Below are 12,796 nucleotides of genomic sequence, written 5' to 3' on the forward strand. Positions count from 1 at the left end.
ATTACTTGAACCCACCTGAAGTCGTCTTGAGAGGGTGTTAAAATTGGAGTGTAGAGTAAATTTCAGCTTTCCATCTCTATTTTGATGAAATTTTGTGAAAATTTAAAGTTTCAAAAATCTGCTGGAGGATTCAGGAATTTTCAAACAGTTGCTGGAGGATCCAAAACGACTTGAAATTCACCTGTAGTACTTCGTAGAGTATTGAAATTAGTTTTTAGTATAAATTTTAGCTTTACAACTCCAATTTGATGGAATTTTGTGGGAATTTCGAGTTTCAAAAACCTGCTGGAGGCTCCAGAACTGCTCAAAACGGGTTGAAACCGTCTCCAATCGATTTGGCATGTCGAAAATAGGGTATATACCAAACTTCAGCTTTCTTGGTCAATTTGGTAAAATTTTGATTTTTTCTCTCACTTTTGGCCTAAATTCGATTTTCAAAAATTCACCAAAAATCGAAAAACGCACTTTAGACCTTGAAATTTTATACGATATCCCGGAAACACAGAAAATACACACACAAACATGTGAAAAAGCGCTATCCAATCAAACTGCACGCAATAAATAAACAGTAACGTGATAAATAGCACCACGCGTTTGCAAACAAATATAATCTTTTAACCCTCGATTATTAATAGCGTGGTCATAGCCGAGTAGTCAAGTTAGGTAGTTAGGAAAACGTAAGGTACCAGGTTCGATTCCCCGTTAGGTCATTAGGTTAGGAAATTTTCGTAAGATATTAAAATTGCATAAAATCCTCCATATCGAGCACTATCCAATGGTGCAAAAAAAATTCAAATTAGCGTAACCCTTCCCCTTTATTTTAATTTTTTAAAATTTCATTTTGAAAATTGATATCATTGCTCCAAAGTAAAAATTACCTCACCACAAGTACTTTTTATTTCTCAAACAGTAAAAATTACCTCAAAACGAGCATTTTTTACTTCAACGCCTATTAATCTTTACACAATTGGTTCGAGTAACTTTTACTATTAAAATATAGTAAAAATTATTACGATAGAATAATTTTTACTTTTCAAATAGTAAAAATTACTTCAAGAGGAGTATTTTTTTCTTCACCACACATTAATTTTTACATTATTGGTTCGTGTTATTTTTACTATAATGGTACAGTAAAAGTCATTATGGAGGAATAATTTTTACCATGCTATCACATTAAAAATAATTTGTGTGACCAGTTGAAAGTACCAAGTTCTAAAATAAATTCTACTGTATTTTCGAATGGGATCCGGTTATTGTGCTAAAATAATAAAAATTACCTATACTTTTTTTTTTCCGTGTACAGTAAAACTACTGATGGAAAAAAGGATGGAATACAACCTAGAAACACACAATCATGTGCTTTATAGTCCTGGAAAAAGCATATGATAGGGTCGATAGAAAAAAACTGTTTGAAGTCCTAAAAGATGAAGAGATAACATATAAAATGTGAAAGGTAATAAACAGCATGTATAAGAACACTAGAATAAGAGGTATGAATTGGAAATGAATTATCACAGCAAGCAGAAATAAACAAAGGAGTTCGCCAGGGATGCCCACTGTCGTGTTTTGTTCAACATGTACATGGATCACATGGTAAAAGAATGGCAGAAAATGAAGCCAAAAGGAATCAAGACAGACAGAAGGCAGGAAATATCAACAGTAATGTTGGCAGATGATCAAGCAGTACTAGCTGAAACAGAAGATGACCTACAGAGATCAATATACAATCTAACAAAGACATCAGAAAAGTATGATATGAGAATATCATCACAGAAAACAAAAACAATGACCTTCAAAGGAAAGGAACCAGTAAAAAGCAAGATTGTAATAAATGGAAAAATCATTGAACACTGAACAGGTCAGTAATTTCAAATACCAGGGAAACACGATATCATATACCAGGGAGAAGTAGATGCTGGATTTGACATTTTTTGTTCAAAACTCGTTGAAGTATGATTTTTCTCCCTGAAAAAAACGTTTTTCGCCATTGTGTTCGAGGAGGTGGGGTGGGGGAATTTTTTGGCTCCAACACTTTTTCTAAAGGTACCCAGCAATGTTTCATCAAAATTTCAAAAAGGTGAGGGCAGGGGAATTTCACCTATTTTATCTGGTTGTACCTACTTTAGTTGTACCCTTTCATATCGCACTGGGAAAGGGACAAGAATAAACTTCAACCCCAATAAACTTTGGCCGATGCTTATTGAGCGAAAATTATTTATGTTGATTTACTTTGCTCAAAAAATGTACCTATGTTTCATAAAAGAAGTTTGAAAATCGGCCTAGAAACAGCTTTTTTGAATTTTGTAAATTTTCAAAAATTTAGTAACACATAAGTTGAGTATTTGAATAGTTCTCATATCAAACAAATATACCTACCTGAAATATTGAGGAAAGAAGCCAAAAATAATGAAAAACACATTAAGTTCCCATTCTTCATTGAAATATGGTGCGAAGGAACTGCATGAGGAAACACGGTGAAAAAAAGTACGCATAAATTCTAATAAGTATAACGCGTCTGCTTTGATTAAAAGTTTTTTCGAAAAGTTTTCAAACACTGTATGGTGAGCGTGTGAAGTTGCAAAAGGGGAAAATAGTTTTGCTAGACGACGAGTAGGAAAAGTACAGAGATACTCGTACGAGTATAGGTATGTTTACGTGATAATTTGAAAAGTGCGCGGGCGTGTTGCGAATCACACTCGCAGTTCGCACATGCTGCTGCGTCTCGCTTTGCGCTCTCGTAAACATACGAGTATTTTAAAAAGATTAAAGTTGGCTTAATAAAAAGGGCGTAAAATCAGCGAAACTGCGGTTATTCTATTTTTATAGGGTGGGAATAAGCCTCCAGGGTATACTGTAGGTCGTCATACGAATACTGTAAAGTACCTACTACCTACGAGTAACTTACGCTACAATTATCGTCTTCGTTCGAGTATGTGGGCCACATTCCTTCTTTTTTTTTCGGGGTAATCTCGAATAAATTTGCGAATTCGAGCGATGGTTTTACCTAATTGAGACTATTTTTGGCAAATTTTCCCCCTGGTAATTGATTTGGCGAGAATTTAGCCACTTACTGGAATAAAAATTGGCTTAATACTCGTATATGAATTTGAATGTATAATTTCCGGTATTTTTCTCCAAGTCCACACGGAACCCGGTGCCATACGAAGTGTTTTCGATTCAATTTCACACAGCAAACGTTTATCTAGTGCTCTTTTAATGAAATGTGACTCGGTTCGGTAGGTAAAAGGTACTTACTTACGTCTGCGTATACATCAGAGTCCTGCACGGTATAGTTAAAAGTTATCTGCGTTAGTCGCGTGTCGTGTGCGGTAAGCTACCAAATATAACTCATCCAAAAGCAGTTATATTAGCGTTAGCCTATGCGGATAATTTTGTAGTTAAAATGACTAAACTACCTGCGATTATACCGCGCTCTTATCGGAAATGTAATGTTCGATTCTGTCTTATCTGTTTGATGAGTCACCAAAATGTATTGTTGAGACACCAGAGAACCGAATGCGGTTAACGTATGGTTATTAACCTAACTTACCGCTGGTTGCGCGCGCCGACAAAAGTAACTGCAGTTTGTAACCTGTAGTTAAATTAGCCGATAGCTCCGGCGGTTATCCGGCTATTTTAACTTAACCGTGCAGTACTCTGGTATACATACTCAATTTGATGCGATTACTTTGAGGGAGCTGTACGTCGTGTCGTTCAAAATGAAAAGTGATGGGCTATGTTTGCGTGCCCTAGCCCTATGGTATACTCGATACATGATGTGGGAACCGAGATGTGTACGAATGGTATTGCTGTAGCAGTAAAATATCGTTTTTGTAATTCAATTTTTACTTCTACGCAACCAAACTGAAATCGATGTGTGTAGGATTTAGAAGAGATGGAAATGCTGCTTTGTGCAACTTACAAGGCTACCACATACTTTCCAAGTCCACTCTTTGGAAAACACGAGAAAGGTCGGGGAATTTCGTCTTTTTATGTAAAACTCAGCGTAGAAAAAACGTCCTTTGACCTTCCTAACAATCTCTAAAGTTTAGTACTTAATCAAAAGAATTGATTGAAAATAAAGACGGTGGAATTTTTAAAAGAAAAACATCGGTCTGTATGCCAGAATTTTTCTAAATGATTTCCTTTTGCAAGAGCTTTCGTCAGAGGCTTTTCGAACAGGGTGTGTGGAGGGGGGAGGGGGTGCCCAGACATAAAAATGGTGGCAAAAAGTTGGTTGAATTGAAAGCAGTTGGGAACAGGGTATGAAGTTGAAATGAAATTTCGTATGCTGATCAAAAATACCCCCCCCCCCACCGCAAAAAGTTGTTTCATTTGAAATTTTCCAGGAAACAATTTCTGATTTGTGACACAATTGAGTTTTTTTGAAAATGTAAAAATATTACATCCTGAATAAAATGAAGAGTTGTGAATTTTCGGGAGCTTTTACACCCGCCTCGCTCTGTTTTTATTCCTACTTTTGAAAATACATATCAAAATTTCATGGAAACTATTGTTAAAGTTTTTAAATGTTAAAGCTACATATGAAAATCAACTTCTGGCGTCAGTTATGATTTTTTCTAAGCTTTTGCTTTCGATTCGCCCGAACAGATTTAAATTCTGCTGCACAATTTTTCAAACGAAATTTTAGCGTTGAAACTTCTTACATTGAATATTTTTTATTTTTGTATTCCTGTCAAATTTTTGAAATTCTGAAAAAATTCAAGAAGTACGTATTCTGTTTTGAGGCAGACTTTAGAACGTTTTCATATAATTTACAATTTTTAAGGGCCTGTGAATTGTGATGAAAGAAAATCCCGTTTTTTTACTTCACAAAACACAAATTTTTGGAAGCTTTTGCCCTCTCCTCCCCTCCTCTCCCCTTCACTCCCAACTCTCTATAGGTAAGCTTAAGTTGCTATAGTTCGTTTTTTAATTTTTGGAGAATTTTAATGCGTAAATTAGCTCGTCAAGGTGAAGTTTGAAAAATAATGGTTTTAGAGATGAAAGTGTTTAAAATTCATCGACTGTCGCCGCGCTGTTACTCGTTTTATATTCAGAATTAATCGGTTCAATTAATCAATCGATATAAAATGTATCGCTGATTATACTCGCATTCGTGATACAAAATAAGTAGAGTAAAAACATCGCACGTGCTACGAACAAAAGCAGCATTTATTAAAAGCCGAACTTGGAAGAGCTTTTAAAATATACGCTTCGAACATCGAAACGCTTTTTATTTGTACATTCGAATAGCGAATTTATAGAGTCGATGTTTTTTTGCGTGTATTTCGAAATTACACGTATTTCTTTTTAAACGCTTTAATTGTACGTAGGTAGGTAGCCAGCCAGCCGTTTTTAATTTTTTGATTGAAATTTCAATTTCAGTCACAAAGGTTGTTCTATATTTGGAACGAGATGTAGCCTTGTCAGAAATTTTCGCTTATAATTATTAAAAGTCGCCTCGCCTGGAGCGATTATGAAAATAAAAATGAAAAAAAGAAAACTAGATGAGAAGAATTGTTTGGAGTTTTGATTACGCACGTGGCACGTGCCTGCAGTAAAATTCCAATTCGTCAGAAAAAGGCAAAATTTTGTATGAAAAGTTATCCTTTGTTTGTGTGTTTCGTATACGTACGCTGCTCGATCTCTTATAAGACGACTACAATAATATGAGATGAGATGAATTTCATGTTTGACTTTATAATGAAGTCTTAGACGTCAACGTTGCCTTATAGCTGTCTTGAAACGAACAACTGACGACGACGACGTCGAGTAACAATGAGAAACTAAATAAAACAAAATCTTCGAAGCACGTCGTTTAATTGCGAGAATTTATAATGTATTCGTTGAATCTAACCGCAGCTTTTCATTTCAAATTTCGAATTGTTGAGAAATCCGACAGGTGATGAGGATGAGAATACGATGAAAATTGATAGAAAATTGTATTCGTGTTGTTTAGCTGTTGCTGTCTGTGTTTAAAATGATCGTTGATGAGTTTTTGTTCTTTTTTTGTGGAGACTTTTTGATTTATCATAAAAATCTTTTTTTTAAATGATAGAAAAATTGAGGGAAAAATTGAAATTTTTTATTTCATTACAAACGATTGATTCAAATTCAGCTTTCTATCTTCGATTCAAAATATCTCAAGAACAAATCCTGGTAAAAGAAAAAACCCATTCTGTGCTGGTGGGAAATGTTGAGCTCTAAAATTTTATTTCCCTCTAATTTTTTTCCTCAAAATTCTCAATTTTTCTCGAAGAATCAATATTTTTTTATTGTAAAATTTTAAAATTTCGATGCATCGTGTGAAAAAGTTGATTTAAAAAATGCTAGAAGGGTGCATACGATTTCTTCCTACGCCTACGCCACTATGCAGCCATCGCGGACGTGAAGATTGGATGAAATTTTCAAAATTTGAGTCGAGACAGAGAGAAAGTTGTATCTTATTAAAATGATGTGTATCTAGGATGTGCAATAAACGTTCAACTGAAGCAAGAACGTTGAGTAAATTCTTATAGCCCTTAAAATATCACAGTAACGCCATCTGTTAGCTTTTAACACAAGCACTTCAATACTGGGTCAGCAGTCACTGTCGCCATGATTAGCATTTTTTCGAAATTTAATTATAATTAATCTGCATTCACCTTACCCACCTATGTAGTTTTTAGATGCCCATGATTTTTTTCAATTTTTTAATTTAATAAAAAATGTTTTGTTTGCAGTTGACGGAACTGGAATTGCGAGTAGCCGAAGCCGAATCGCGAGCCGAAGATGCCGAAGATAAGGCAAGTAGAACTACATAATTGATATAATTTTGTGACTTGAAAGATTTTATAAAAAGCACGTTCAAAGCACCCCCCCCTACCTTATGTGCATTCCAAATTTTCAGCCCTCTAGGTTATTTTGGAAGAGGTTCTATCAATGACACAAAATTGAAAACTTTCGAAAGGGGGGCGCGAAAATTAATTTTTTGTTACAGGAAATGGGAGGAGAGGGGTTCAAAAGTCGAAATTTCCAAAAGAAACTCTAAAATGCTTTTTTTGAACATCGAAACTCCGAAAAAGCACGTCTGGGGCACCTCCCGTCCCCCTAAAATGTGCATGTCAAATTTCAGCTTCCGAAGAGTTCGATTCCGATTGAGGTTGGGGAGGTGGAGGGAGGCAATGCTCATTAGGGTGGCTCTTACCTCCGAAGTTTTGTTGAATTTTATAAGAAAGTATTTCCCTATTTTTTCATCATTTTTTTCGACTAATGCAAAGAAAGTTGTGGCAGGAGCTTCGCCGCCCCCCCCCCTTGAAAAAAATCCAAAAATTCAACTTATTCCGAAAATTTTGTTTTTCTGCTTCTGAGTATTTCTAAATGATTCCTTTTCCAAAACCTCTCTCGATCCTCCAAACAATATTGATATGTTTGTACGAAGCCCCTCCCCCTCCCAAGTTGGAAAAAATGAAAAAAAAAAGGAAATTATAGGTGATAATATTTTCTTCAATTTTGAATTTTCGTGTCGAAATTCTTCTACTCCATTTCAAGTGAAAACCTCCCTCGTCTTCCTAAGCGGTTTTGAAATGTGTTTGAGGACTACGTTGAAATGATCTCGACTACACACATTGAGAATTTCTTTAAAAAGTATTTACAGACTTTGATTGATTCCATTTTTCTTCATTTTTTTCTACTGGGGAGGAAGGGGAACTTCATATAAGTATACTGAAATAGCTTCAGGTGCTAAAGGGGAGCAAGATTCTTGAAAAGAGGATTATTTTGATGAATTCTGACGTTTAGGTAAATAATGAATTTTTGGGTACATCATACTAGAGGAAGGAAGGTAGGTCAGGTTTCATGACACGACTTGCTTTCGAGTTGGAGGGTTAAAGTTTTTAGGGTATTTTTTTATCTCAATTTTTCAAAGAAATTTCTTGTCGAAGGGGAAGGGGGGGTGGGATGTAGGCGGCGACGCCGTTTCACACGCTTCATAGTCCGGCATATTATGACAATAGGAGTAATTGCACCCACCCCCCCCCCCGTCGATCCTCCGGGACAACTTTTTTCTTAAAGGGGACATCCTAAGGAACATTTTAAGGCAAACTTGCCCCAAAAAAAGTTGGCCTTACTTACAAAATGGCGGCCATTTCTATTGACAGGTCAGCCGAAATCGCAGATTTTGCGTTTCAACATAGGACTTGCACGAGATTTTTCAAACTTTACAAAGGTAGATCGAAAGATCATGCAAAAATTTATCACCTGTCAAAATTTCAAGTGCTAAAGTGCGTTTTTCGATTTTTGGTGAATTTTTGAAAATCCAATTTAGCCCAAAAATGAGGAAAAAATCAAAATTTTACCAAATTGACCGAGAAAGCTGAAATTTGGGATATACCCTATTTTCGAGATGCCAAATCGATTGAAAACGGTTGCAACCAGTTTTGAGCAGTTCTGGAGCCTCCAGCAGATTTTTGAAACTCGAAATTCCCACAATATTCCTTCAAATAGGAGTTGTAAAGCTGAAATTTATTCTAAAAACCAATTTCAATACGCTACGAAGAACTGCAGGTAAATTTCAAGTCGTTTTGGAGCCTCCAGCGACTTTTTGAAAGGTTGTATGACGTTTTTTTGGAAAATTGAAATTTTCTAAAAGTAGCTGGAAGCTTCAAAACAATTTGAAACCACCATGAAGTCTGCGAAGTAAATTTCAGCTTTACATTTCCATTTGATGAAATTTTGTGAAAATTTAAAGTTACAAAAATCTGCTGGAGGCTTCAGTAATTTTCAAAAAGTCGCTGGAGGCTTTAAAATGACTTGAACCCACTTGAAGTCGTTTTCAGAGAGTGTTAATATTGGAGTGTAGAGTAAATTTCAGCTTTCTATCTCCATTTGATGAAATTTTGTGAAAATTCAAAGTTTCAAAAATCTGCTGGAGGCTTCTGGAATTTTCAAAAAGTCGCTGGAGGCTCCAAAACGACTTGAAATTCGTCTGCAGTACTTCGTAGCGTATTGAAATTGGTTTTTAGAATAAATTTCAGCTTTACAACTCCAATTTGATGGAATTTTTTGGTAATTTCGAGTTTCAAAAATCTGCTGGACGCTCCAGAACTGCTCAAAACGGGTTGAAAACGTTTTCAATCGATTTGGCATGTCGAAAATAGGGTATATCCCAAATTTCAGCTTTCTTGGCCAATTTGGTAAAATTTTGATTTTTCCCTCATTTTTGGCCTAAATTCGATTTTCAAAAATTCATGGGCAGTCGTGAAATCCGAGTAAGAAAATCAAAATTTATCAAAATCTAAACTCGTATCGTTTCTTTGCGCATAAAAATTAATTACCTAAGCGTCGAGTTGATTACACCAATAAAAAATGATGCTTTTAACAGTTTTAAAGCGCGATAATAAGTACTCGTAAGTAATTATGCCACGAACGTGCTATGCCGGTAACGAGTCGAACGCCGTGTCATGTGTCTGTGTAGGGTGTACTGTGTAGTGTGTAGTGTGAACTCGAAAAGGGGTGAATTTTCCCGTCTGAATTTCAACGTCCGCATAGCCGGCTACACTGACGGCACCGACAACATTGACGGTGGTCGTACTTATGCATCGATTTTTCCACCCTTTCATCTCTATTAATTTGTGTGCGTTTTCTTGATGGTGCGAGGTCGATCTCTCTCGCCTGCCTGCCTTTTTTTCTCTTTTCTTTCTCTCTTTACTTTTTTCATTATTATTTTTTTGGCGAATTTATCGGGGTTGTATTCTATTGAGTGATATTTGCTCCCCTTCGCGTTAGTATACGGTATACGCGTTCATGTCGAGCTTCAGTTGTCTGCTGCGATCGTACGCGATTGTTTTGGTTAGTACGAGTACGGGTACGTGGAAAAACGAGTGAATATGTCCCTTTGTGAAAATGTAATATCGATTATCGTCGATTGTAGATGATACACGAGTGTATAGTCGTCTTTCGAAGTAAGCGCCGATCTTTCCTCCTTTTTTTCTGCAGTTTTACATATTTTTAAAATGCAAGTTGGATTATATTTTTTACAGAGTAACTTGCATGTGCATGTGTTACTCGTATTTATATACTCGTAAGATAGGTGGGGATGTTTGCATTGTTATGAAAAGGTCGTGTTCGCGTGCTTTTGTTTGATGTTTGATGATACGTGTATATTGATATCAGCGTGGTGTTTTTTCTTGCGTAGGTTCGTTTAATGGAAGAACGATTACAAAGCACGGATTGGGCTTCGGGTTCGGCTGCATCGAGTAATGAGACAGTCGAACAAGATTGCGATACTGCCATCACCAAGTTAGCGTCTCAAGTCGAAGAACAAGTAAGTTGGAATACCTAACCGATGATAGCCGTGTAAAATTTCGGCTTACGATGAGTCAGACTCGAGTTCGAAAATAATTGCTAAAAATACACGCTTACTAATTGTGTGCATTGTGCAGAGACAGCTCAGACTTCAAGATGCGAAAATAGTCGAAGCGAAGGCGGCTCGTATCAAGGAATGGGTTGCGAATAAATTACGCGATTTAGAAGCCCAAAATCAGCATTTGCGCGAACAGAACGATAAATGTAATCAGCAATTGGAGCTGCTGAAAAGGCATATGGCGCAGCTGAGTGCCGGTCGATTGGCCGAGTCGGTTTCGGCTGCGACGTCCGAGTCTGTGTCGCGACCTTCGTCTCTTCCTAGGGTCAATAGTACCGGATCAAGCGAGTGAGTTGAACTTTTTCGTATATTTATGGATGATATTGTGTGACCCACCCCTACAATTGGTACATGCTCCGTATTTTGGGTATTTTAAGACGTAGTCTAGAAATTCGTTACGAGTTAACGTAATATACTCGTACTTTGTTTTCGCCAAAATTGCAGGGGAAAAAATCTCGATTTTGCTATTGATAAGAAAGTCTTACTTTTCTGCAAAAATTGCGGAAAGCACCTTCTTTTTTGCCGAACTTGGAGTACAATCTTGCTTATTTTCCAAAATTACAAAGAAAAAGTCATGCTTTTTGTTGAAATTGCTAAAAGAAAATATATTAATTCTTTGCTGTTGTTGTTAGAAAATTGTTCCTTTATGTCATAATTTCAAAAAGATGCCTTTTTCCCAAATTAAAAAAAGATCCTTCTTGTCCGCTGAGATTACTGAACACTTCAGCTTTTTCACCAAAAATTGAATTTTTTTGTTGTTAAAATTGCATTTATAAAAATCCTGCTTTTCTTGCCAGAATCGCACAAAAAGCCCTATTTTTCTGCCAAAATTGCCAAAAGGGGCCTTTTGCGAAATAATTCTGCTGTTTTATTTTTTGCCAAAATTCTACGAAAAAGTCTCACTTTTCTGCTACGATTTCTAAAAAAGTTTTTAAACTACCGTAGAATCATGTTTTCTTCCTACAAAATTACGAAAAAAGTCCTTCTTGTTTGCAGAAATTTTGAAAAAAGTCGTACAATTCCACCATTGCCAAAAAAAAAGTCTTGCTAGTGACTAAAATTGTTGAAATAACATACTTTTATTTTGGCAAATATTCCAAGAAGTCTCACTTTTTCGTCAAAATTGCAACGAAAGCCCTGCTTTTTTGCAAAAATTGCAAAAGTCCCGCAGTTCTTCACAAAATTGCATTTTCCATGATCATAATTGTCAAAAACTTGTAGGTTTTTGGCAGAATTACGAAATAAAAAAATAAAAAAACTTTTTTGCCAAAATCACAGAACTGTCGTCCTTTTTTCCACAAAATTTCTAAACCTCAAAACCAAATTTTCAGCTGCCCAAGTTCATTTTTCGATTTTTGGCGAATTTTTGAAAATTCAAAATTGACTGTTTTTGACGATTTATGCTTTTTTAAAAAAAAAGTACGTACTTGATCAATAAAAACGGTCAAAATATGTCCCAAAACCGGAATATCAATTACCCAAATCCAAATTTCACCACTTCCAGCCATTCTGGAGGCTCCAGCGCGATTTTTCAATTTCTCCAGAATTTTGAATTTGCTCCAGAAGGCGTGAATATGAAGTTGGGCAGCTAAAAATCGAATTGTGTATTACACTCGACCTGTTTAACGAGTTTATCAACATTTGAGCCGATTTTGAGAGTGACATCTCAAGAGTGGTTTTTTGGCCAGCTTTTTTCAAAATTAAAAAATCCAAAACTTCCCGTTTGTGAGGAAATTTTTGAAATTTGCGCGAATCACTGTATTTTGTCCGTAACTAACCCCCCAAATCAAAATTTCACAATTTCCAGCCATTGTGGAGCCTCCAGCGCGATTTTTCAATTTCTCCAGAATTTTGAATTTTCTCCAGAAGGCGTGAATATGCAGTTGGGCAGTTAAAAATCGAGTTGTGTATTATACTGGACCTGTTAAACGAGTTTATCTACATTTGAGCAGATTTTGGGAGTGTCACCTAAAGATTAGTTTTCTAACCAGCTTTTTTCAAAATTAAAAAATCCAAAAAATCAAAAGATAACAGTTTGTGAGGAAATTTTTGAAATTTGCGCGAATCGCTGTATTTCTTCAAGAACTAACCCCCGGAAGACAAATTCTACCATTTCCAGCCGTTTTGGAGCGAGAGTGACACCTCAAAAAACCACTCTTGAGGTGTCACTCTCTCTCAAAATCGGCTCAAATGTGGATAAACTCGTTAAACAGGTCGAGTGTAATATACAACTCGATTTTTAGCTGCCCAACTTCATATTCACGCCTTCTGAAGCAAATTCAAAATTCTGGAGACATTGAAAAATCGCGCTGGAGGCTCCAGAATGGCTGGAAATTGTGAAATTTTGATTTGGGGGGTTAGTTACGGACAAAATACAGTGATTCGCGCAAA

At 36.1% G+C, this 12,796-nt stretch overlaps 1 protein-coding gene across 12 annotated transcripts in view; it reads left to right on the top strand.

Moving 5' to 3' along the window:
* The window catches only part of LOC135840550 (uncharacterized protein CG43867), a 143,440-nt gene that overhangs the window by 82,021 nt on the left and 48,623 nt on the right, over nt 1–12,796 (top strand). For 11 of the 12 annotated variants that reach the window (XR_010557764.1, XM_065357156.1, XM_065357172.1 and 8 more), the window contains 3 exons: nt 6,726–6,788; nt 10,178–10,306; nt 10,425–10,693. Coding sequence is in view for 11 of the 12 variants with exons in the window: in XM_065357156.1 (XP_065213228.1) it covers nt 6,726–6,788; nt 10,178–10,306; nt 10,425–10,693 (461 nt within the window). In the remaining variant the exon portion in view is untranslated. Of the gene's footprint in view, nt 1–6,725; nt 6,789–9,618; nt 9,945–10,177; nt 10,307–10,424; nt 10,694–12,796 lie in introns of those variants that run through there. The other variant, XM_065357220.1, reaches the window with a different exon arrangement.

Source organism: Planococcus citri, chromosome 1 (genome assembly GCF_950023065.1).
Source record: "Planococcus citri chromosome 1, ihPlaCitr1.1, whole genome shotgun sequence".
Taxonomy (NCBI): domain Eukaryota; kingdom Metazoa; phylum Arthropoda; class Insecta; order Hemiptera; family Pseudococcidae; genus Planococcus; species Planococcus citri.